General features: G+C 35.8%; 1 protein-coding gene across 1 annotated transcript; it reads left to right on the top strand.

The window, feature by feature from the left end:
• The first annotated feature begins 4,978 nt into the window (after positions 1–4,978).
• Positions 4,979–23,820, top strand: LOC104908489 (pentatricopeptide repeat-containing protein At4g35850, mitochondrial). The gene is made up of 13 exons (XM_010697606.4): positions 4,979–5,187; positions 5,289–5,424; positions 5,544–5,706; positions 7,024–7,089; positions 7,216–7,313; positions 13,020–13,137; positions 13,224–13,433; positions 17,474–17,550; positions 21,935–22,028; positions 22,388–22,453; positions 22,541–22,618; positions 22,727–22,828; positions 23,075–23,820. Exons 1-13 carry the CDS (start codon positions 5,154–5,156, stop codon positions 23,159–23,161), a joined length of 1,329 nt encoding a protein of 442 aa, XP_010695908.1. The 5' UTR covers positions 4,979–5,153; the 3' UTR covers positions 23,162–23,820.
• The last annotated feature ends 3,508 nt before the right edge of the window (positions 23,821–27,328 follow it).

The following is a 27,328-nucleotide window of genomic DNA, read 5'->3' as shown; positions in this document are numbered from 1 at the left end:
ATATTAGTTCTTATAGACCCAGTTGGTTATGATCCACATTATATTTGTCAAATTGTCTTCTGAATGAACTTGGAATTTTATAAGCTATACATGCTTGTCCTAAGTGGCTGTCCTGCAATGTTAGTGATAATGAATATGAAATTTACCTCAGGCTGCTCTATGATACTCAACAGTGGGGTTAACCTTCCTTTCTCTCCCCTTTACCCCAAGTCATATATCAAAATAAGGAAGATTAGTTTGTCACTTCTCTTTCCTCTTCGTGCACTATTAATGCTTGGAATGAACAAGAAAGCCATGAAAAAAAGGTCAGAAGATGGTCATTTCTTCCTAAATGAAATATATTTGTAAGTCCACTTCGCCTGTCATTCCTTTCTCCTAGAACAATGTTATATTTTCGTATCAATTTTTTCAATTTCATTTTTTATCCTTGTGTTTCGATCTATTTTTTTTATTTATAGTTCTGGTTGTAATCATGGTTATATGTTTTATTTTCCAAAATTCAAATCATAGTAATTTGTTTTATCGTCCAAATTAATAGTCCTATTTTATCTGTGAACACGGGTAGTTAATTAACATTAAAGCATTAGATCAACATAATTGTTCAAGGCTCAACTTGGACATTGGTTGAATACTTCATCTAATTGTAGCTTGTAATAATTTTGGCATACTCTAAGGAGTATTGAAATTTTGTATGTTATTCTAGGGATGCAATATTGAACGTGTATGTGCAACAAGAGTTTCCATATAGTTATGTCAATTACTTTGATTTGAATATGTGTGCTATCCTAACATTTTGTAGGCAATGAGTCAAATAACGTCAGTCTCCTAGTGTCCCTACTCTTAAACTATAGTTGCTTAATGTAATTAAGGTTGCATATGTTTGTTGTTATTAGATATGAATAATATATAGGAAAAATTATTTTTAATAAGTTAATCTTTGTGCGTTCTTCTTAAAATAAGTCGACCTTTCGATTAACTATGAATAAGTTGACCTTGTATTTACTTTTGCTATAAATGAGTTAAATCACAATGTCATACTATTAAAATGTGACACATATCATAATTTCAACGTCATTGACTCATTTACAGCAGAAGTAGATACAAGGTTGACTTATTCTAAGATAATTAAAAGATTGACTTATTTTCAGAAGATCAACCAAGGCTGACTTATTAAAAATAAATTTTCCTAATATATATTCTTATAAGATTCAATTGTGCCACAAATACTTTATCATTAGTTAACTATATAGCTCAAATAATATAAAGAGTCTATTTGGCTAATGAGGTACTTTGTCGAAATTCAATTTTTAGGTCGGAGTAACGTGGGAGGATACTCCTAATGGTTAATTAATTATTGAATATATATTAAAAAGTACAGTTTTTGTCGCCTTTTATTACAATAGCTACTCAGAATGATTATACATTATTATAAACTAATTTAGAAAACAGTTTTTGGTGACGCCTACAAACTTTAGTTATGTTAAATAGTTTTTTTAAAATAATAAAAGTAATATAAATCCAGTTTCCTCTTAGTATATAGGCGACTCGGTATAATTAATAATCTGAAAAAAAAAATTAGTGTCGCCTACAAACTTCAGAGGTGACTCGTAATGCTTAATTAATTAGTTTTTTAAAAATATATCTTTTGTGTCGCCCCTTAGATAATAGGCCACTTGTATAATAGCATACGTGTCATCTCAAAGGGGTGACTCTAAAACTCCAAATAATTTTAGAATCGGTCTACTTAGTTGCCTCTTAGGCGACACTATAGGCAATTTGGAGGCAACTCGTGGTGTTTTTGTAGTATATGAATGAGCTTTTAGAGGTCGACTCAATTTCAATAACGCTCAAAAGAACACTTAGAGGGAATCATAATTCAGTTAATGCTAACGAAAACCTTTAGGGGCAATATGAATTTCATTAATACTAAAAGTTACTTTTAGGGCAACCTAAATTTACTATTGCTAAAAAGAATATTTAGGGGTAACCTAAATTTCATTAATGTTAAGAAAAAGATTTAGAGGCAACCATGTATTATTTCATTAATGTTAAAAATACTTTTAGGGGTAGCATAAATTTTCTGATGCTAAACAAAAGTTTTAAAGGCAACCATTATTTCATTAATGATAAAATATACTTTTAGGGGCAACATAAATTGCCTGATACTAAAAAATAGTTTTGGAGGCAACCATTATTTCACTGATGCTAAAAAGTACTTTTAGGGGCAACATAAATTTCCCTCATGCTAAAAGAAAGCGTTTTAGAGTCAATTATTATTTCGTTAATGCTAAAAAGGGACAACCTAAATTTTACTAATGTTAAAAACAACTTTTAGAGGCAACCAAAATTAACTAATGCTAAAAAGTACTTTCAAAGGCTATACAAACTTGGTTGCCTCAAGGTGTTGCCTCTATAAATGAATTTTCTGGAGTGTACAAAGAAACGAACTTTGTTAATAAACAAGGGTTTTAGACGACATACTTTACTTAGAGATTGCGTGAATTACCTTTATCTTCGTCCGACCGCAAGCCAACTGCGACCAAGAAGTTGTCCTGAAAAAATTGTTTGAAGGGAATCCGGTTAGATGGCTCTTTCAAAGTCGGACGGTTTGGTTTAGTGTACTCAGCTATCCTGAAGTACTCCACCACCTCATCATCAAACCTATCTTCCAAGTCCAAGACAGGGTATAAGCAAAGTTTTCCAACCATTTACGGTTGACTATAATAAAGCCTTGGTCAAAAAGGGACATAAATGTCTTTTAATCTCATAAGAGGTGATGGAAGGCTCGTCAGACTCCTCAGGAGCGATAGACTCGCCCTCATTATTCTCGCTATTGGCCTCTTCCATCTCCGCATCCCTTCCAAACGGGCTAGCCTCTAGATTCGTTTGATCGGGACCTTCTTCCCTATTATTGGCGAGAGAGGATAGCTTTGCCGCTAGCCGAGCACTTCGGGTTTCCTTCCCTAATTTTTCCCTCGGGAACCCGTCCAATAGATTTTTCCATTTTATAACTGGAAGCAGGCAATATTAACCCTCGTCTTAAATGGGCTGTTTGCTTGACATGTGCCAGATTATCTCGGAGTCTCTCTCTCTAGAAAAATTACTTAGGGTGTTGAAATGATTTCAGAAAGGAGAAAATAAAGTATTTTATGGGGGGGGGGGACTTATCCAATTGGTAAAAATAACGAGACACGTAGCCCTCTAGGGATTAGCTGCATCACAACCCTTCAAAATTGGTCAACTTTTATTGGTACAATGAAATTTACCGGTTTTGCAACAAAATCCCCTTTTAGGAGCAAATGTTGTGACCTAAAAATGAAGGGTTGATGAGCGAACACGTGGTACAATCATAGGCCTCCACGTGTCCTTGAAATTGGAGGGAAACTTATCTTTCTAAAGGGGTTTATTCCTCTGGTCTTTTAAGCCCACTTTTGACATAAGGAATAATCAAAGTCCAATTTCCAAAAAACTGCTGCATATAATTGGCTTAAACTTCAGAGGGGGAACCACCACTGAAACCTCCAGAGTTGGTTTCCTTTGCTGCAAGTTCAAAGTGCGGAGTAAAGACATCATTGCACAAGTCTCTCCAAGAATATATTGAAGAAACAAGTTGCTTGACTCGCAAGTAAACTAAATAGGAAGCTTTGTGATGACAACAACAAAAAAGGACGAGTCATGGGAGGAAAAAGACAATCAACACCTAAAAGTTGACTTTGTAGTCAAAAGTTTATAAAATGGTCTTCAGTCGCCAACAAAATCTTCTTATTTGGTCTTTTCATGAAAAAAAAAGTTTATTTTGTATTAATTTTTCTGTCCCTGCAAATTAAAAGACTTTTTTTATTTGGTCTTATCTGACAAAAGATCCTTATTATTAAATATTAGGTAGTTTGAATACAAGTTAGTTGAACTAAATTAAACCAAATGGAGGTTTCTTTTTTCTGAAGGAAAAAGATAAATTTCATTAATCGAAAGACACATGACATTTGTAATCGATATCAAAGAAAAACGAAAGACAACCTAACTTAATCAAATAAAATTCCTTTACGCTATAACTATAAAAATATGAACCATATCTGGGAATACAACATATCCCCATTTGTTCGTTGAATCATGCAGCCTTCTATGAGAGTGTTTATCATTTTTATATAGTTTTCAAACGAATTTCTTTACTGGACAATGTAGATAGCATACAAAAATCATATACTAATTGTAAACTTGTACAACAGACCACTAATGAATTGTATCTTCACAACAAATCATAAAATTCAAACTTTAAATTCCCAGAATGCGAGACTAACATAGCAAACTTCAAACTTCCACTAGTGAAAACAAAATCCAGTAATTGGGTAAAAAAACTCTCCAACAAAGAGAAAGAGAAAGATCTTTATTAATGAAAATTAGAATAAAAAAGCACATAAAAGTAGAAATTGAGGCTTAATAGTTGCGCCTTATTAGCTAAAGAGAGACTAAGAGTGTGTTTGACAATTAGAGTTTTGGACCACTTTTAGAGTTTTGACTAGTCAAAAACTTTAAATGGGGTGTTTGGTAAAAGAGAGTTTAGAGAGAGTTTTGGAAACAAAACTCTCAAAATCAAAAAGCTCATAATAGGAGCTTATTCTTTAAAGGGTTAGGGAAAAATATGTTCAATGATTTTTTTTGCCTCTAATAATAATACTACACATATGTATCAAAATGTGTATAAATGTCATTTTACACAAACAAATGACAATAAACTTTTAGCAATCAGTTAATTGTTACCAAACATATTTATAAAAAACAGTTGTCAAATTTGCTGAACAAAAAGTTAAAACTCTAACAACAAACTCTAAACTTTAACCGATAAACTCTAAACTCTATTTGTTAAATAGGGCGTAAGTTTTTTTTTAAGAAAGTAAACTTGAACGAATGGAGTTAAATTTGAACGGAATATAGGTGAACTTAATGAGATTTGAGAAACTAAAAATAAGTCCAGAAAAAATTTCTTGTGCCAGGCCCATTCCGCCATACTCGCAAGTCCCTAAACCTACAGGGTTTTGCATATTGGAACTTGGAATTGCGAACGTTTGCAATACCAAATCTAAACACCAGGGTTTAACATTGCTATAAAAACTCTTGCCACTCTCTCACTTCAGTTCCTCGGGGGGGAAAAAACCATGAAGTTTCTACAATCCATCAACAATTATAATGGTAGCATCATTTCACTACTTCTGAAGCCAATATTTCTTTTGAATCGATCTATTAATTTACATAAGCTCTTTTGTAACATTTTCTCCTTCCTCCATTGTCAGGGCATGGAAGGACTCTTCTACGATCAGTGGGACGGCGATATTACGCTGTTCAAACGGAGGAATACTCGAGAAGAAACTACGCCAATAATGTTTCCGAGTACAATACTGTTGTGGGTTCTCTCACTGCTCAACGAAGGTACCTAAATTTACCCTTCAATTGCTATACCCTTATTTTTTTAATTGTTTGTAGTTTGTAGTTTGTTGGATCTGTTTGGTTTTTAAAGTAATTGGTTTCATGCGTTGTTGGTGTTTTAGGCATTTTCTGTTGAGAGATGCTTATGATGATATGATGCTTGATGGAGTTCAGCCTTCAAGAGATACATTTCATTCTTTGGTTGCCGGAACGATGAAAGGTGGACGTTTGCAGGATGCTTTCTTCTTTAAGGATGAAATGAAAGCAATGGGTTTGCTTCCTGATGTATGTTTAAATCTTTTGGCAAGCTACTTTGCGCTTTCGATGTCTTACTTATGTTTACTGGTTTGATTGTTTCTCTGCATAACGTTGTTAGTTCGAGTGAATCCTGAAGCCCGGGGGGTTTTAATGTCTTTTTTTCTGTTTTGGTGCACTCTGCGTTCGTTTTAGGAGTATCATTATTATTCATGTCTTCTTTTGTTTAGGATAACTATTGAAGATGATATACTTATACAGTAGGGCTTTTATTGAGATTTTTTTTTTTGATGATTAAGACAACATTTGCATGTGGACGTTGTAGTTATGGCAGTTTCTACTAAAGTTGTGTCTCAGGTATGCTCTACTCCTGATGTATCATTTGAAGCATCAAAAAAATTATACACCCTTGAAAGCCTAAAGGGAATCAAGTAGGAAAAAATTACCCTTGAATAGATTGCGCCTTCTATTATTGTTTGAGGCTTAGGGACATAACAACTGAATTTCATGAATGAGATTTGGAGATTACGTACTGTTATTGTGTTTCACCTGAATCATACTTCCTTTATTCTTTTACTAAGGATTCCAGTGCTTTATTTCTGCCCCTGCTCCCACATGAGGTGGCAAGTTTGGCTAGGTAACATGATGGAATCACAATGGTTCTCTTTTATGGAAGTTTACTATGGATCAGTACACACCCATTATTCGTAACTTTTCTCTCACATATTTACTTTTTCACATGGCATTGGGGACCACTTGTTTCTTATATGTGTCTACTCTTTCCGTTGCTTTGATATGTGTGCCCGAGCTATCTGTAGTGATTGATAATTAACAAAGGAAGCAATATGTTAGATAGAAGTATTGGATAATATATTTCATCACTATCATGTGTATGCCGTAGAGAGGTAGAGATTGAAAGGAAGAAGAGCTGAAGTATCAGACTTGCTCCAAACTCTTGGTGGGGTCATGTTTTGTTGTCTAAACAATGGATGTTGTTTAATTGATGGATGTTATAGATCATTCTTCCAGATAGTCCTATAGATTATTCTTGAGGCTAATGTCATGTTGGTGAATTGCTGGTTTACCTTTAGATGGCGGCATTATTTCTCCCAAAATGTGAACTTGGAAGTTTGAATAAGCATCACTGTTGTAGATAAGCTAAGTTACTTTTCTATTATGTGATATAGAAATGCTTTGTTAGTCTATAATTTTCTCCAAATTGCCGTGGAGAGAAAGTGATGTCTTTGTCAACTATTTGGATGTAGTCCTACATCTGTTTGTGTTGTGCCCTCCACATTAGTTTTCTTGCACTTTAAGGATTTTTGATGTGTTTTAGCTTTTTTGTAGGTGACTCTGTACAATTTATTGATTTCCACATGTGGAAAATGCAAGATCTCTGGACATGCAATTCAAGTATGTTTTGCTTATGGCTGTGGTTATCTTGGATAAAGTTATAGCTTGTGGTTCAAGATTGCCTACATCTATAAACTGTCATCTAAGTATCTTATTCTAGATGACAAATGTTTGTTGTGATTGAAGATTTTGGAGGAGATGAAGAGAAATGAAGTGAAACCAACTGGTCAAACCTACATCTGTTTGCTTAATGCATGTGCAGCCACTGGCAGACTAAATCAAGTGTATGTGTCTCTGTTCATGAAATTTTTTTGATAGTAAAATCAATTCATTAATAAATAGTTGAAGCAAATATAAGTTATCTTGGACGAAGGATTGAAGGAAGAGGGCCTAAAAATCAAATTGGAGGGAAGAAGTTTCCTTTCAATATCTTGAGCACCATTCCAATCCCGAAGGAAATTGGTAATACGACTAGCTGTAGCAAAGGCAGAATAACGGATGTGTTTAAATACATACTGATTCCTAGTGAACCAAATAAACCACCAAAAAATAGCTAGCTTGGATGAGCATCACCATACTAATGAGATCACTAAAAGACAGATCTAAGGGTGGACTGGGAAAAGCCGCCAGGAATCCTTCATTGAAGAATATTAAAGGTATATTTAGTATAATTACAATGGATGAAAAGATGAGAAAGCGTCTCTCTATTCAAATCACACAAAACACATTGCTGGGGTAAAAACATGGCTTCTTTGAAGTCTATCCTTAGTAGGAAATCCGTTGTTAAATATTTTCCAAAGGAAGGAGGTGACTTTTGGAGGAATATTAATGTTCGAAATCCAATTAAAATCCACTTTGTTTACAAGGTCAATACCTTGCAACAAATGGGTCCCCTGATTTAATGGTAAAGACCCATCTTTCATAAGACCCCAAATCCTTATACGGAGTCGAATAATTTGGAATATAAACGGCTTTGATATTGTTTACAATAGAATCAGGAAGAAAGGAATTCAAAAACTGAGTGTTCCAACTTGTAACATTTAAAATCACATCTTGGACTTTAAGGTTAGAAAGACTAGAAGGGGGGCTAATAATTTTAGTGATAGGTTAAGGGAAAACCCAATTATCCTCCCAAAGGTTAATTTGAGCCCCTTCCCCCAACAATCCATCTAAGACCTTTCGCAAATTCTGACCTTAGACATAAGTTTTTTCCATAGCCACGAAGCTGAAACAAGAGTCTTGACTTTCATAATATCTAGATGTTTAACATACCTTTTATTGATAACCTGGACCCAAAGATTATTAGGATTCAAAATCAGCGTTAATAAAAAATTCATCTGAAGAGCTTTATTTTTTACATATCCTTTCGAAATCCCGTACCACCCCTATTTTAGGGAGGTAAATCTTGTCCCAACCAATTAAATTGTTACTGGTTTTTATTCCAGAAGAAAATTTCTATAAGTTCTATAAGAAGATTTAGAGTTGACTTGGGAAGCAAAAAAACTTTGCATTTGATAATTCGCTTTAGTAGCTAGGTTACCATTAATTAGAATACTTCTACCTGCTTTCTTAAGAGAATTGGCCTTCTATTTCGATAGTTGATTAGAAACTGTTTGCGAGATCTTAGAAAAAGTATTTTTATTAACCTTCTTAGAAAAAATAGGACAACCAAGGTACTCCTCCAAAGAGTCTTTTGAAGGATCTCTCGAAATAGGACTCTATCTTCCATTCTAACATTAGTGGAACATTAGAAGATTGATTTATGAAAATTAACTAATTCGCACGACATGGAGCAATAATTAGCTAAAATCTCTTTAATCACATGACAAATATGCACATTTGCTTTAGCAAAGATGATGATATCATTCGCAAAGGTAAGAAAAGGAACTTTGATTCCTAACTTACCCACTTTCACCCCACTAGAGCTCTTATAAGCCCCCATATGAAAGGAAAGTTGACGAGCTAAAAGTTCTGCACAAAGACCCTCAGTTCGAAAGTCAGTCTTCGGATCCGAAGGGGGCCTCCGGGCCATTCCTGGCGCCATTCACATCGTCAGGTCAGAAAAAGGATAAACAAATAGGGAGAAAGGGGATCACCCTTCCTTATTCCAAGGGAACCTCGGAATACTGTTAACAAGAAAGGAAAAAGACTGATCTAATACAACTACTAATCCACTGAATCCATTTTTCACAAAAACCTATTTTTTGAAGAGTAATGAAGATAAATTCCCATTCGAGTCTATCATAGGCTTTCTCTATATCCAATTTAATAGCAATTCATCTCTCCTGACTTTCAACTTAGAGAGTGAGAAAGTTCATGCGCAATCAGAATATTATCTATTACTCTCTCCGTTGCAGAATACTCTTTACACTTTTCTTTTTTATTTATCCCACAATACTCTTAACATTTTTTTTTGGGATATGACCCACTATTATTTTAATCATTCTACCTTTTAACCATGACCCACATTCTCTCTCTTTAAAATAAAATAATACTACTTTTACTAACTATTAACTACTACACATATACTTTTCAATTAAATAACAATTGATAGCTAAACAACAACTTATCATCTATAACTACGTGCCTTAATAAGTGTCAAGAGTATTATGGGACAGAGGAGTAATAATAACCTGTTTGTCCGTGGAGAGGATGAATCAGTTTTTCAAGGACTATTTTTAATCTATTAGTAATAGCCTTCGAGATAATCTTATAAATGGTCGAACATAGGCTAATTGGTCTAAAATGATTAGCATTAGACGGATTTTTGATTTTGGGAATCAAAGCGATGAAAGTGTGATTGATTTCTGACAAAATAAAACCAGAATGAAAAAAAGCTTTGAGTGCTCGAATACTTTTGAAAGAAATAGGGAGGATATCCATCATGGGCTTTGTCCGGAGCTAAGTAAAAAACTGCCGCTTTGATTTCTTCATCCTCAAAATTTGCAATTAAATTATTATTCCCCTCTTCCAAAATGACAGGCTAAAGTAAATCAACATCACGATCCGGATTCAATCGACAATCCTTAAACGAGTTGCTAGCAGGAGCATAAATGAAGATGAAGTGAAATCTAGAATTTGAAACAAGCAAATGAATATCCCATATAATTAACCTGCCAGACTTTTGACTAACATCAAGCACAAAGGGGGTATTAGAATTAGTCTTCTACAAAATGCATAGTTAGAGTAAGTGAAGCCAGCCTGCGTCCCCCAAGAATAATAGGGGGAAGCCTCGGACATAGATTCCCAAAGAATCATCAAAGAGATACTATGCAAAAAACAAAATGACTTCACTTCTTCTGGTAGAGATGGTCTACCAATACCACAAGCATTCCAACTTGCTATATTTATTATCAAAAATACAAAATACAAAAAAAAGGAACTTAAAACGACAAGATTGAAAAAATTATCTCTTCAGGGATGAAGAGACACTATTGAAGGAGCTACATAGGAGTCCACTCAAATATCTTCTATAGCGAAAGATGGAAGTTAAAGAGAAGAGAATATTTTTGCAATAAACCCAACAAATTTCCAACTAATATCTACTAAAAACTAATTTTGGATTTCTAGATATTGCTACGACATGAATGACAAGAAGTCCAAACTCAAAAACTGGGAGACTTAAGAAGCTAACAATGGTAATGAAAACCAAAAGATAACCTGTACCTTAACAATGTTTCTTGAGATGAAAAACATCCGATGGTTTAGGTGCTCATATATAACAAACGAATGAATTAATTACCAATATAATTGACTAATTAATTGGGAGTTTTCATAAAATGTTTTTTAAATAGAAATTTGATGCATATAATAGAAAAAGCCTTAAGTGGGCAAAAGATGCGAAAAACACTCCTCTCCATTCCAAGAACGTCTGGGGCCTCGAATGGAGTTATTGAATAATATCTCAAGTGGAAATACAAATTCTCTATTATCATACTGTTAACCAGAGACTCAAGAAGAAACTTCTAAATATTCTACTTGAGATAATAAATTCTTGTAACAATTTTTCACTTATATATGATAGATTATAGGTGAAGAATAACATACACCCAAAGGAAAACAATGCGGTCGCGGTTGTGTTCTCGGGAACGGTCGCGATTGCGTTCTCGGGAGCGGTCGCATTGTCGCGGGAACGACTTGTAATGGGGAAATAGAATGTTTTGCGGCCGACGCGGCGTGAATTAAAAAAATTCACGTTGATATGTTCTAACCTTATTTGCATTTTTTAGCTTATTAAGCATTCTGACAACATAATGTAATCAAATCTATCAAATCATGTTTCATCAGCTATATAGTTAAATCATAAAATATTTTGGCCAATGTTTGAAAAGAACGAATGTAATAGGGATAAAAGCGTTCTAACGCGGTGAGTTCGCGTTATGGAACGGACAACGTGGCGAGAAATATGTGATTTTTATTACGGAGTTCCGTAATGGGATTACGCAGAACGACAAATCCAAAATCCGTTATAGATTGGCCGTTCTCTAACGGTAAGAGAGAGTTTAATTTCATGCATACGGAGTAATAGAGTGGAACACAAGTAAGTTTCTTCCCATGAGTTGAACATACAAGATTAACATGATAACGGAGCTACATGAATTGGGCTAAAAAAAGGAAACCAAAATTTCCAATTGTGAGACTACGATATACACCACACAAAACAAAGTTCCGAAAGTATTTGGCTAAAAAATAGAAGACCTCATGCAATCATATCCTTGGATAATAAATTGAGAATGAAAAAGAGAAAGAAAGTAACCTTGCATTAAATGAACAATGAGACTTCTTCCCATAAGATGAGGACATGATGTCTTCGAAACAGGAAGACCCACAAAACAACAAGCAACATAGGTCATGGAGCAATAGAGTGTCACTTCATCTCTCCAAAGAAACACACACCAAGACCAATGAAGGATACCAGCCACGCCCAAGAACGAAATCGAAGGTCTAACTAGCACACTCGACACACCGAAAGTGTGAAATCTACAAACTTTAGCCAGGAACCCCTCTTTAAATTTGAGTGGAAGGAAATTAAACCCTTTAATCCGATTTATAGACTTCCCAGTAATTCGAGAAATTAAAGCCGTTGAATTTAACTGAAAGAACCAGAGGATAGAAGGAACATTTCTCACATAAGATAAACTTGATTTGGGGAAATTACAAGAACTTTTTTGGAGAAGACTTTTGGCTTCACATAACACTTTTGTAGAGGGAATACTCACTGACAACAGGAGTTAGCAGAATATCGAGATTTGGATGAGGGAAATGGCATGATTTGGGGCAAAATTAAGGAATTGCAGAAGAAATTGGCTAGGGTTTTTTTCGTTAGAATTGGGGCTTTTTTCTCCATACTTTCCTCTATCTCTCTCATCTTTTTTATTATATCTTGGGAATGGTCTAACAATTTGTTGTAGTCCGAGGATCAATATTATCTGATTTGTCTCAATATATTTGAAAAATTAAAAGCTGTTGTGATCCTGAATCATTCTGTATTTTTTGCCCTTTTGGAGAGATTGTTCAATTATTTGTCCCTGTTTATGAATTATCGCTAACTTTTTCTGCAAACTCTTTTCCCTCTCCCCTTCCCCAAGTTGGTAGATGGATGCTTTTGGCAATAATTTGTGCTAAATATGTTATGTCTAGAAGAGGATACTTGATGTACAGCTGGTCTATATGTGAAGATGTGGATGTACAGCTGGTGTAACAGTCCCTTTGTTAGTACTCTGTGTTTGTAATTAGTTGTAACATATTCTTTTTCATGGTCCCAAATGCCACCCTTGACTATTAATAAATTATATAAAGTTATATTGTATATACACATCATAACGAATTTAACAAGATCCCATGTGTTTTTTTTTTAAACAGAGGGACTGTCTCAAACTTCTATTAGTATATATCTTGAGTGCCTTGCCAACTTGTTTACTAGATGTTTTCTGACTTTTCTCACTCCTAAAGTTGTGATATCTATGTTTAACCTGTTGGCTTATCTATAGGTATGCAATTGTTCGTGATATGACTGCTGCTGGTCTTGGATTGAACAAGTTCTGCTATGCTGGTCTTATTCTTGCTCATAAGAACAAGATTCCTTTGGCTGATGATGCAGCTAGTAGGGTATTCATCTGCTACCCTATATTCTCTGACTAGATTATTCACATATCTGTTCCTAATATGATCAACATTTTCCATTCACATGAAAGATTATTGAGCTGGTTGAGCAGTCCAAAGGATGGTCCTCTGCAGAACCGACGGGTCCCACGGCTGAAAATGTTATGATTAGTGTTTCTCCAGAAGAGTTGTTCAATATTCCCACTGCGGAATATATCAATAGGCGTGGTGGATATGTGGACAAGAGGCTAACTGTTTATCATGTGGCTTTTCAAGCTCTTGCAGATCTTCGAAATTCAGAGGTTATCTGTTAATAGCAATCTTCTTATATGACTTGCTTTTGGAGTTGACATATTATCTTCCTGGTAGAAGGGTTTGCATATTACTAATAAATTTCAGTTAGCTTAGATAGTCTAGGTAAATTTTCTTGAAGAATATTAATTATGATGTGCTTTAGATGCCATTTGCAATGTATATGGCTGGAAAGGGTCTGCAGGAAGTATTAAAAGGTCTCCTTGTGTCCTTGACAAAGGTGTCCATGTTCATGTGCGAATCGAAGTTGTTAGTTCTCCCTAATTTAGTTAGAAATTCTATGATTCTAAACTATGCTCATTTAGATGTTAGATGATGATTTTTTAAATCTTTTCCACGAGAGGGAACATTAAATTAGAGTAGGCATTGGTTCTGTTCAGGTTTTGCTGAATCCGTGAATTTGAACTAGGGACTATAACTCATAATGGTGGGTGAATTTAATGGTTCTAATATCTATTACAAATCATCCTCTTTAGAAAAAAAGCCCGAGGTGGTAAAGAGAGTCCTATAGAGAAATGAGGAGGAAGAAGAGAATTTAGAATTGAGTTGTGAGGTGAAGTAGTAGATCACAGGTTTAAGAGTATAGAGATGAGGAGGAAAACGAGAATTTGGGGGAAAATTGATTACCTGGACAATTAATTTCTTTAGTTACATAATTAAAAAATATAAAAAGCTGGTAATGTGAAAGTAAACATTGATATAAATCTAACAAGTATCTGAATACACACACGCACACGCGCACACACACGCACACACACACGCACACACGCACACACACACACGCACACACACACACACACACACACACACACACACACACACACACACACACAGATACACAGATATATATGAGGTACCTAGGATCTTGGTCTCTTGACTTTGTGGCTTGCCATTAGTATAATAAATTGCTCTAGAGACTCCAGGTTAAGACTTTTTCCCTTTGGTGTATCATACTCAAAGTTAAAAAAAAGTGGCAATGATTGTTTGCCAGGTCATATTGTGGGTTTGACCCCCATACCGTGAACTGATTTTCACATTACAATTTGAGGGCAAAACACAAAAATTGTTGAAAATATATGTTCCATTTATGTGTTGCACAATTGGCTAGGTGGGAAGAAGCATATTCTAGGGGTTCATTGTTGAGAAGCGTGTTAGCAATGTGAACCATATTTCCAGAGCGAAGAAGAGAGAGAGTGAGAGGAGAGAGGATCAAGAAATTGAACACTGCTCTAGTGTTGTGGTTGTGCTTTAGTTTACCTCTTATTTTCTAGTCTAACTCAACTCATTAGAAAAAATACAACTTTTCATGCGTTAGGAATCAACTGATTTTCACATTACAATTTGAGGGCAAAACACAAAAATTGTTGAAAATATATGTTCCATTTATGTGTTGCACAATTGGCTAGGTGGGAAGAAGCATATTCTAGGGGTTCATTGTTGAGAAGCGTGTTAGTAATGTGAACCATATTTCCAGAGCGAAGAAGAGAGAGAGTGAGAGGAGAGAGGATCAAGAAATTGAACACTGCTCTAGTGTTGTGGTTGTTAGCTTTAGTTTACCTCTTATTTTCTAGTCTAACTCAACTCATTAGAAAAAATACAACTTTTCATGCGTTAGGAATCAACTGATTTCTTCTTCCGAACATAAAATAAAAAAATGAAGGAGAAACTTTGACATATCTTCTAGCATCCCAATTTTTATGAGAGGAGTTTCCTTTCACCTAAAAGAGAAGGCTTAATAATTTCATTCATATATGTATATTGATCTTTTATGTATCCATATAATTTTTTGTACCTAATCATGCTTGATTCACCAAGGTAGCGTTATGTGTATATGTTTGTGTATCTTGTATTAAATTGAATTATGTACCATATAGTATTGCTTTGAACAAGAATGAGCACTCTTTAGTCATTCTAACCAATGATAAACTTTCTTACTTGTAAATCCCTCTCATGTACCTCATAACCCTCCCAAGGTGCAAACAAATGGGTAAGGGGAATAATCTAGTATGCTCTTCACTAACTCCCTTCTTTTCTTTTTAATTTACAAACTTTCCTTTTTAGTCCGTTGCTTTTTAATCTACACATCATTGCTTTTTCTAGTCTTGGCAACATATCCCATCTACTTTCTCCTCTGTTTCCACCCATGATATCCTCTTTAATATTTTAATCCACCTTTTTAGTTTCTCTCATTTTTTTAGTCTCTCTCCATCTTTTTAGTTTCTCTCTCATACTTTTGAACTTCCTCCCTGGTTCTCCCCCAAAGTAGTCAGTAAACTAAAAAGAAAGGAGGAAGTAGAACCTATCCTTAATATAAGAGGCCATGAGTACCAAACATGCCTAACCAAGATCGATCATCGAAGGAACGGTAGATTGTTGAAGGGAGATATCTAGGTCTTCAAAATAATATAATATATTACGGTTATTTCACCAAATACTCCTGACAAAAGAATTTATTCACCAAATATCCCCACTTTTTTCAAAATTCACCAAATACCCTTCACCTTTATCAAAATTCACCAGATACCCCTAATCTTTTAAAAAATTATCCAAAATGCCCTTTTGACTAACGAATGTTAGTGCTCAGTTAACTAATTAACTATTTAACCCTAAAAAACCCTAAATAAACCTAATTAAACCTAACAAAACCCTAAACTCTCCTTAACCCAACCCCTATCCCTTGACCCACCAGCCCACCCCCACGACCTCCCTTGCGCCTCCCTCACTAGCAGCCCTCCACCACGCAACACCCCCTTCCCTGCGCCTCAAACAGTGAACAACTATATACAGTAAAGTGTAAACCATTGGTTTTTTTTTTCTTTTCTTTTTACTTTTTGTTAGTACTAAACCTTTGAACTTCATATAAATAAATAAATTTAAAATATATTTGTAAATATCCCAAACAGTGCATTTATAATACTATTAGACACAATTAAACGAAAAAAACATAAAACAAAATCAAATTGCCACTTATGTGACTTGTTCCAATGATGTTATGTTGGGAATTACTATACCTAATTTTTTTAGTAAGGATTGTAGTGAAATTTGTCAATACTTGTAAAATATCACTTACATGCCTAAATAAATGCAACGGTTATTTTACGATATACCCTTGATAATTTTTTTGCACCATATACCATTTTGACTTTTGAAATTCACTATATACCCCCGGCGTTATAAAAAATGCATCTACTTACCCTTAATGACTAACGGACGTTAACTCCTTTAGTCATTAATCCCTAATCTCCCCTCTAACTCTAATTAAATCATCTAAACTTGACCCCCTCGAACCCTAACTCCTAATCTACCCCAACCACCCAACCACCACCCTACCCCGAAGCTCCCCTCCTCACCACCCCCGAATCCCCTTCCCCTCCTTCGTAGCCCCCCTCCTTTCCCCCACACCGTCTTCGGGGGTAGTGGGGCAGTGGGGGAAGGGGTAGGCATGGTGGTTGGATGTTTATGGTTAATTAGGGGTTAGAGTTAGAGAGGGTTAGGTTTGGATGATTCATTAGGTTTAGAGAGGAGATTAGGGATTAAATGAATAACGGTCCGTTAGTCATTAAGGACAAGTGGCAGTATTTTTTAAAACGTCGTGATTATATGGTGAATTTTAAAAGTTGAAAGGGTATATGGTGCAAAAAAAAATTTGCCGGGAGTATATGGTGAAAAAATTGTAAATTCAATGCTACCTTAAGTTTCTTCGGTGGATAATTTTTTCTTGTTACCCTAGATTTCTTTTGAACATCCATCTTCGCAGTGACTGAAATATAGCTCCCTAATTATCTTTTATATTTTCTTGTGGATGTTGAAACTTCTTGTAAATGAAAGTTTTCGGAAGGGAGGAAGATAGGAAGAACAATTTATTTAATGCCAAACAAAATATAATGAGACGGGGTTTTGGCATTAACTTAACAAACTAGTGTACAAGGACAATGTCAACATCAAAAACTTTTCTGAGGAATCTCTTGAAAGTGTATGGTCAAGTTATCTTTATTTTACTAAATTCAGAATCTTTTGGTGATCGTGGCAGGCAGTGGAAACGCTATTAAAGATGCTCGATCGAGATAACTGTTGTCCTGATGTTTTTATAACCTTGCAAGTTATGAGGTATTACGTTCTATGGCTTCTAAATAATACATTCATGATTAAAGATGCTTAATGTTTTTTCTCTTCTTTAGTAGGGTATAGAAACATATTTGTTTTACCAAATTTGTTCTTCAAGTTATGCTCTTACATATGTTCCATCTAATAGAAGGGGCCATTTTTGCAAGCAATTGTTCTAGATTCGGAAATTGCTCTTGTTATGATAAATCCTAAGCCTAAATACTGGTTAAGCCTTTAGTAATTGACCTAGTATGAGGTTGCTTAATTGGAGATCAAAATGATTGAATCGATGTGATCACATCCATGTTGATAAAAACTCCAAAAGTGCGGGATTCAAACATCACGTAACGTGAAGTCATCTGTTTATTACTTGATTTATTGATTTCTTTTTTTCTCATATTTATAATACTACTTTATTGCTCAAACACACTTCAATAATAAGGTAACTAATGAGGAAAATTGTCGTATACGTGTTTAGATAGCAGAGAACAGGCTCGACCCGCGAATTACAACTCCATGGGACTATGTTAGTCTTTTGAGTAGGAACGAATTCCTTTCCGTACAATGAGAAAGTGAACATGCTCATAGAAAAAGGCTTTCACAAGGGGACTATACTAGGGTTTGCTCTCCATTCATACAATCACTTCTAAATAGTCAGGTGATGTATAGTTATATACTCAGAAGAAAACAAGTTGCAACGACATCTCACTTTAGATAACACTTTTTGTTCTTAGTGGTGTCCTTGTCATAGTTGTTTTTGCTGTTTTCCCGTCAGAATTGATCAATTGGTGAACTATTAGTGGATTTTTGAGGGGAAAGCTTTATTACTCAAAGTGTTTAAACCATATTTTTTGAGTATAATTTAAAGCAGAAGTCAAACGCCTTTACATGAGATTTGATAGTCCTTGTGTATGTACGATAGTAGATGATTACATAGATCATGACTTGTTTATTGGTGATTTTAGTGCTTTTGTGATGGTGGACAGGGTATAATTGATTATGAAGTAGGGGAGACGTAATTAATGTGGTGATGGTCAGATGGCAGGAGATGACTAGAAAGAGAAAGAAAGGAGACTTTAAGAAGAACTTAAATATTTCACATGTGTAACAGGTCAGAATATGAGTTGGGGAGACATCCCCATTGGGGTTGTGTAAACTTTAAGGAAGAATGAATATAGTTGGAACTATTCTTGTCAAACTTTCCAAGATATTAATGGTCAAATTTTCCCAATTTAGACAATGACAAAAAATGAAGAAATTATCTTTGAGGTCTTCAAGCACTTTGACTTTGCTTCAAGTGCCATTCTTTGACTTATGTAAATTGGATCAGAGATGATTCTATAGATTTAGGTCTTATGTCTTGTCTATAAAGTGTCCCGTTTGAGTGTCTTTTATCCGTTCCCGTTTATAGGTGATACTCTTCATGTCTCGCTACAATTTAAATTCTTGTTGTTTATCAATATAGATTATTCACACTTTTAGCTTGATAATGTAAGTGTGAGATGCAAGGGTTAGCTGAAGACAAGTGAATTTTGGCTTGTTTTATTCTTATTGGGATGCACAGTTTTGTTAGCTTTACCTATTTCATCTTCAGTAAGAGTATGTTTTAGGGAATTTTTAAGCTTTGTCCTTATTAAGCATAATTAACAAAGCAAAGAAATAAAATCAGTGGGTGAATAATAAGAATGGTCAACGTACGTGAGAGAGGGTTTAAGACTTAAGACTTGATTTATCAATGATTGAATCTGGCCAAACTCAACAACCCGTCCTCGCAAAGGGGATATTGTGACTGATTTCACCTTATCATGGTGGAATTTGGGTAGAAAGTTTCTAGATCTGAAATCTTCGACCGAACTCAACCATAACAAGGTCAATTGAGAGATGAAGGAGTTCGAGAACTATTTTGATCGAGGAGCTTAAAGACGGTGATGTCGTAGAAAATAGGGCATCTTGTCCTTGTTGCTGCAATGATTGGTTCATTAGCTTCGTCACCTTGCTCCTCCTTCATGGCTTCGAAAATCTTGGAGCTTTCAAGGGTGGTGGACCTAAGCAACGGTGGTAGTCATGTTTTTCTGGGGGTTGAGTTGGTGGAGTTGGGTCTAATTAGTGTTACATACCGTTGGTTGTTTGGGGGGGTGGGGGAACGGGAGGGGATGAGGAGAGAGGGAAGTAATTATGAATGGAGTGGTGTACTTAATTCTTGTTTGTTGGTTTAGTAATGGTAATCATGTTACTTTGTGATACAAAAGTTACTAAAATACAAAGCTGCAACTATAGTCGTTGCAACTATTGTGATAGGTAGGCAGTTTATATTATTATTTATACTATACTCTAGATATTCAATCTGATACTCGGTTCCTTACTTGCATGCGGTACCAATACCTGATTCCAGGTATGATAGGTCACAACATATGGACATATGGGAAATTGTGAGCACCAAAATTGGTCAAAGTGGTATCTGGAAATTTGTTGATTTCCTGTGGAATATTCCTCTGCGTAGGTTAGGAGGTGATTTAGTGGAAATGGTCATATATGTAGTACAGGGAGTTGTAACTTGCTTTATTGTTACCATATGATCTCTCTTTGATTCCCTCACAATTAAGATGTGAGCATTGCCATGTGTCCTTGAACCTTATGATGATGGGAAGAAGAGTTGCTCACCCAACTTTAGATTGTTGGAATTCAACTTCCAGTAATCCTATCAAACTTCAGCTTTTCTTCCTTACGGAGCTGTATTCAAGCACTCTTCATCTATGTGCATTAGATCACACTCAAGTAATGAGGCCAATTGTGATGTTCTCTTGGCCAGTTGGGCCTTGAATAGCTCCACTTCAATCTGCTTACATCATTTCATTCCTACTTGGATGTCTCTGTTAACTCAAGTTTTTTTGCTAAATGTAGCATAAAATTTAATGCAAAATAAGAAGATTTTTCCATCAATAGTGAACAGTGAACACTATCTGTTTAGCAGGCTGTCTTGAAGTTCTCCATGACCTTACAACTGATCGTACTATACCTTTTTGATGCTAGATCTTGAAAGTAGGTAGTTTTTTATCAGACATGTTCAATTACCTTGAATTTTTCAAAGACTGTCATCGTACTGTGGCTATCTTACCCTTAGTGATCTGTACTAGTAGGATTATTGGAGAAGTGATGTCTTCTGCTCAAAATTTCTGATTGCTACATGATCTTGTACAAAATCTTCCGATTCTAGAGATTTAACCATTGCTCATAATCTGTGGATAACTATGTCGAGATATGTGCAACTTGAGCTCAGTTAAACTTTCATTTAGAAGAAATTATTCCGGGTGATGAGAATCAAGTTGACATTGAAAATACAACTTATGATGACTGGAAAGTGGATGCTTGTTTTGCCAGATATGTTTGGACTATTGGTCATTTTAACAAGTCCCTTCGCTTTGGCACATTGAGTACTTTCCCCTAGTGACTTTTGTATCTCGCTTCAGAAGTGCTTGCACCTAGTAATCTTGACACTACTTCGCACAGAGGAAGTTTGAAGGAGTTTGCTGCTATTTCTTGTCAGGAGTTGTTTCTGTGCTTAGCGTTGATTTTCATTTACTTGATTCATTAGAGCTGTTGGATATGTTGCTGTAACCAACGGAGATAATAATATAAAATAAAAAATAAGAGGAAAATTCAAGTTCTATAATTTAGAGAATTTCTTGTATTTGGAAGTGAATTTTAACAGTTTTTGGACAGTTAAACTAACATTATCAGGAGTATTATAGTAAAGTTCACTTAAGTAATTTAGGATTTTTTTGGGAATTATCAGTTCTTGTTTCTAATTTATCTTCATTAAATCCATCAAGTTTTTGTGCCCTATTAATCTCAGTCATAAGTTCTCTCTGATACATGTTCCTCTGGTCTTCCCTGATTTTCTTTGTAATTCTCCCCATGTTTCATCTTTCATTCACCCTCTTCTACACTGAGAGTAAGTGGATGCAAGATAAAATCAGGGAAGAGGGATACATCGGACTCATCCTGCTGAAGCTGATAAAGGACATTGCTTTGCGGTGCTCCAAGATTTGTTTTAGTGACTCATATAGGTCGCTTCCAGCCATAAATTATAATTCCTAGTCATTCTAGCTTTTTTGGGATTTCATCCTTCACCTTGGGTTAGACTGCTTTTCTGATGTTCGATTATAGTAAGTCATTCTAGATGGTTTCCTAAAACGCGTCGGAATCGTCTTCAATCTGTACGCTAATATCTCCAGTTTTTGTTTTCCATGTCCATTTGTGGGCTTCTATGGTGCTCTCTCTTGGGTATATGTTTATCTGCTACTCTGATTCTAAATCTTCTGGCTTAGACTGCACCTAAATGATGGTGCTCATGCTTATGTTTTCTTGATTGTTGATTGCCGAGCAGGTGCTACTTGCATTCTGGAGACCTTGAGCGTGGCTACAAAGTATTTCAGGATTTCCTGGATTCTGGCAGGCCACCATTTGTTGAAGTGTATACGGTAGTTTTCCAAAAATATTGATCTGGTGTCTTCTACTATTTCATTGCCAAGACTAATGATATTGGCAAACTTGTATTCTCCTCTTAAATTTTTTTAGAGATTTCTTATTGATACTGATATTAGATCAGGTGTTGGTCGCTCATAATGTCCCCTAAAATCTGAGTTTCACGGTGTGCAGTTGAAGTTCTCATATTTCTAGTAGTTATAGCTATAACAAAGTGCAAAGTAAATGAAGATGAGTACATCACTCATGATGCTGGGACTGGGAAGGGGGGGGGGGGGGGGGAACACTAATAATGTCTTGTTGAAATATGACTTTTTATGCTGTACTAAACTTGATTGTTCTGTTTTGACTGCAGACTCTTGTAGAGGGAGCCATGGTGGGTCATACTCCCAAGGGTATGCAAATTGCTCAGGATGCTCTGGTATGTCAGTTACTACTGCAATTCTGCTATGAATTTATCTTCCTTGCTTACTTGTCGATATGGCTTACTTCTTTGTTGTTTCTGCAGGTAGATATGACCTCAAGAAACGTTTTCTTGACCGCAAGAATGGGTAGTGATCTTCTCCTCGTTGCAGCTCGTGAAAAGGTAATTCTTCACATACTAGCATATTTCTTTTCCTTATTGTGGCATGCATGGGGTTGTTTTTGCATCATTGCTTCTGTATACACATTTAACTGCTATTGGATACTGCAGACTGGCGGATATACAACAGCTAACTACTTGTGGGATCTGATGCAAGCTCGGAGGTATGTTCCTTCTCAGCCTGCTGTGGAAGCATACTTCGATGGTTTGAAGGTTAGTCCATTACTCTATTCTATTATACTTCTATGTTTTTTTGAAGGCATATAATTCATGGACATTGATAAGATCCTTCCAAACTGTGGAAACACATGCACTTCTGACAACACTAGATCAGATTGGATTTAACGGGCAGAATACACTTTTGCTTGCATGTTCAATGTTGTTGCTCATATCCCTTCAGTGATATTCTCTTTTAGTTATGTGCACATAATCCATATTTGAACTTGGTACTTTCATCAGGAACGCGAGATCCCTGCAGATGATCCACGACTGCGCAAAGTCATCGAGATTCTTGATAGTTTCCCAAGACCTGGTGGGCGACCTTAAATGCCACCAACGCCTTGAGATTACTTTAAGATAATTGATTCTTTTTGTAATCATGTCCTCGCTGATCTCCTAGTGTGGAGTAATTGCTAGATTTACCCTTGGAGAAACTTACTGTTTTGTGAAAGGGTTTTGCATTACGGGTTGTCCTTTGTCTAAAATTCAAATTCGAGGATATTTCCATGTTATTTACCCTCATATTTACATTTGTAACTTCGGGGTTGGTCTACTTACCCCAGGATTGAAGTCTGACTTATTATTCCTTAGGTTTAGAAATTTATATGTTTGGTGGCTAAAGCTAATATCGTAGCCGTTCTTCCTCCACCCCCATCCAGCTGGGTATAAGTCATTTTACAATATCAGTGTAATATTATTGATTTAGCTACCCAAGTTAAAGTTTCTAATAATATGCTATGTAGCACATTTATCTATAAAAGTATTTGTATATAGTGCCATTCTGTACGGCTTAGTGTGATTTCAGTTAAAGTTAATCAAGTTGTTAGTGCGTGTGGATTTTTTTTCGATGGGTATTCTGTAGGGAAATTATTGAAAGATCTATAAGTTGGATTGTAGGTATCAGGTTACTTTGTAGTCTACCCAAGTTAAAGTTTCTAATAATATGCTATGTAGCACATTTATCTATAAAAGTAAGTATTTGTATATAGTGCCATTTGGCATTTTGTACGGATTGTGTGATTTCAATTAACGTTAATCAAGTTGTTAGTGCGTGTGGATTTTCTTTTTTTGACGGATATTCTGGAGGAAAATTATTGAAAGATCTATAAGTTGGATTGTAGGTATTAGGTTACCTTGTATGAAATGATGAAGAAATAAAAAGCTACTGTTACTAGACGGGTTGCTGAAGTTTCTTATTTGCCATCTTTAATTAGTAAAGCATCGAAACAGTGAGGTTATATAATGGTGTTGTAATGTGTAGAACATTTATATAAATGTGTCGAGTCGAGATAAGCTTTTGTGTATTTGAGTTAAAGCTTATGAGAGATTTTCTTTTTTTTGATGGAAAGGTAGTTTTTTATGAAATCAACATCAAATTCAAAATTACAAACGAATGAAACTTTTTCTAACCATACTCTCATCTCAGCAAAGCGACGACTAAGATGAGCCAAACTATGAGCTAACTTAATCCCCAATCTACTAACAAGGTTAACACAGAAACTAAAAACACTCCCTAGACATTACCGAAATATCATTTAGTATGTTCCCTAAATAAGAATTTTCGTTCGTGTTCTTCAAGTGATCGACGAGCTTGAGGCAATCACTACTCTCTAGGACCACTTGTCGAAGGCCTGCTTCCATTTCAACTTTCAAGGTGTGGTGGGTTGCCATAGCTTCAACAACATCAACCGAAAAACACCCTTCCACAATCATACATGTTGACCCCATTACATCTCCTTCACCATCATGAAAAACTCCTCCAAAACCATCTTTCCCCCCTTCGAACACAGCAGCATGAACATTGATTTTGTACAAGCCCATATCCGGTGGCTTCCAATGTTTAACAATTGGGCTAGCATCGAGCGGTTTGTCCTCGGAGTTCTCGTTGGCTTCTCCGAATTTCAACATGCTGCTACTGGCCTTCCTTAGTACATATTCCACCTGAATCCTTTTTGATTCAAAAAACCCAAGCATTTCTACGTAGCCACACACCCAAAGTGTAAACCAAAAAAGATCCCACCATTGTTTGTCTTTGAAAATAGACGTGAGTTTGCTACACCATTCCATAAACGTGTGAGCTTCATCATTCTTAATCTCCAGTCTAAATGGCGAAAGCTTGCACAACAGACACGCCTCATTGCACATCACTAGTGTATGCAAGGTTGTTTCAAAGCCCTCCCCACACATTGGGCATCTATGCTCAACTTCACACCTCCGTTTGTACGAGTTTTCCTTGGCTGCAATGCCATCATGAAGCGCTTGCACACATCCTTCTATGTATCCACGAAAGTTGAAGTCTTCTCCTTGCACTTCTCAACCAAATGTAATAAGTACTTCGTACAATAAAACCTCCATGTTTTGTATGGTGCCATGCCCACACATCATCAAAAGGCACATGCGAAAGAGGTATGGGTTTAATGGCTTACACTTCCCACTCTGAGAACATACTCCTTAGCTGCATATTATCGAATGAACCCTCTTTGATCAATCCGCTAACCTAGTTTGGACTAGCTTCATCTCTATGCTTCGAGGATAACATAAAAGTTAGGAAGAGTTGGGACCCATGGGTCATCCCAATAACATTGTTTCCCTCTCCGACAATTTTTTCTTTAGCCCCTCATCCGACAATGGACGAGCTTAAAGTATAGACTTCCATGTGTAGCTTTCAACATTACTCACCTTAATATTCATAAAAGATGAATGAGGAAAAATACTTGTTTTCTAGAGTTTTTGCCATTAGAGAGTTCGGAAACTTCATGATTCTCCATGCTTGTTTAGCCAGTAAAGCTTTATTAAAATCTAGCAAGTTTCTCATTCCCAAACTTCCTTCTTTTTTCGAATCATACATATTATTCCAAGCAACCCACGCCATCTTCCTTTCCTCCTTTTTTGCCCCCAAAAGAAATTCCTATACATTCCTTCCATATCATTCAAAATGCTCATAGAGATGGTGAAGCACTACATAGCATATGTTGGGATAGCCTGGGCAATAGCTTTAATAAGAACCTCTCTACATACATGAGATAAGAATCCTTCTTTTGACTCTTTTAGCTTGTTAATAACCCTTTCTTGAATATGTTTGAAAACACGTTTCTTTGATCACTAACAAAAGTTGGTAAACCAAGATACTTCTGATGTTCATCAATAGCCTTGAATGACAACTTCATCTGAAGCAATTGTTGCTTTTCTTGATCAATGTTTCGGCTAAAGGACACCTCTAATTTTTTCATATTCAATTTTGGGCCTGAAGCAGCTTCATAGGTTGAAAGAATCTCCAAAACCTTCTCCACATGTTCCTCATTTTCTCTTGTAAACAAAAGACTATCATCTGCAAAGAAGGATAAGATATTGCATACACTTTCTTCCTAATTTTCAATCCATGAATTTCTTTTTAGCCTCTGCATCCCTCAACAAAGTCGAGAGCCCCTTTGCACAAATGATGAAAAGAGATGGAGAAAGAAGTCCCCCTGTCCGAGGCCCCGAGAAGGCACAAACTGTCTCGTTGGCTGACCATTTAACATGATAGAGAAAGATGTAGATTTCACATATTTCATAATCAAACCAATAAACATCTCTGGGAAACCCAATTTTCTCATTATTTTCTTCAGGAATTGCCATTCAACTCTATCGTAGGCAACAAGAATATTACCAATGATTAATCTTCCTGGCACAAACCCGCTCTGAGATTCATACATAATAATTGGAAGCACTTTTTTAAGTCTATTAGTAAGTACCTTGAAAATGAGTTTATATATGACATTACAAAGGCTAATTGGTCAAAATCAACAGGGGACTCACATTCTTTTTTCTTTGGGATTGAAGCAATGTAAGTTTGATTCATATCACCAATATCACCACCATTATTCATTATATCAAGTATTTTTTCAGGCACATCATTTTCAACTATATTCCAGAAAATCTGAAAAAAGTGCACACATACCATCGAGTACAACTTTAGTGGGGTGCATATGTTTCAAGGCTTCAACAATTTCCTCTCTAATATACGACTCCTCCAGCATCACCTTAGAGGGGTCGAGACCATTGATAGAATTTTGTGGATCACAGGTTCAGGGTCTACTTGCTCATTTTCACGAAAAAGTCCTTCGAGATGCTGCACCAAAATTTCGGCCATCTCCTCTTCCTGTTCATAAATATGCCTGCTTCATTTTTCAATCTTTTTATTCTCTTTCGCACCACTCTTTGCTTAGCTTTGGCATGGAAGAAGGTAGTGTTTTTGTCCCCATGTTGCAACCATTCCTGTCTACTCCTTTGCTTCTAGTAGATCTCTTCTCTTGACTTAACTCGTCCATTATTTCATCTAAAGCACGCATAAGTGCTATACCAGCCGTTTGTTTCTCTTCCATAAGTTTCCCTATCTGAGGTTTGCAAGCCCTCATTTCCTTTGCGAAATTACCAAATTGTGAGCTGCTCCACAACCTCAATTCTATCGCCATTCTTGCTATATTCCCCCACGCATCATCCCCTTCGAGCCAC

This window comes from Beta vulgaris, chromosome 6, assembly GCF_026745355.1.
Source record: "Beta vulgaris subsp. vulgaris cultivar EL10 chromosome 6, EL10.2, whole genome shotgun sequence".
Lineage (NCBI taxonomy): Eukaryota > Viridiplantae > Streptophyta > Magnoliopsida > Caryophyllales > Amaranthaceae > Beta > Beta vulgaris.
This window is presented reverse-complemented; position numbering and strand designations above follow the sequence as displayed.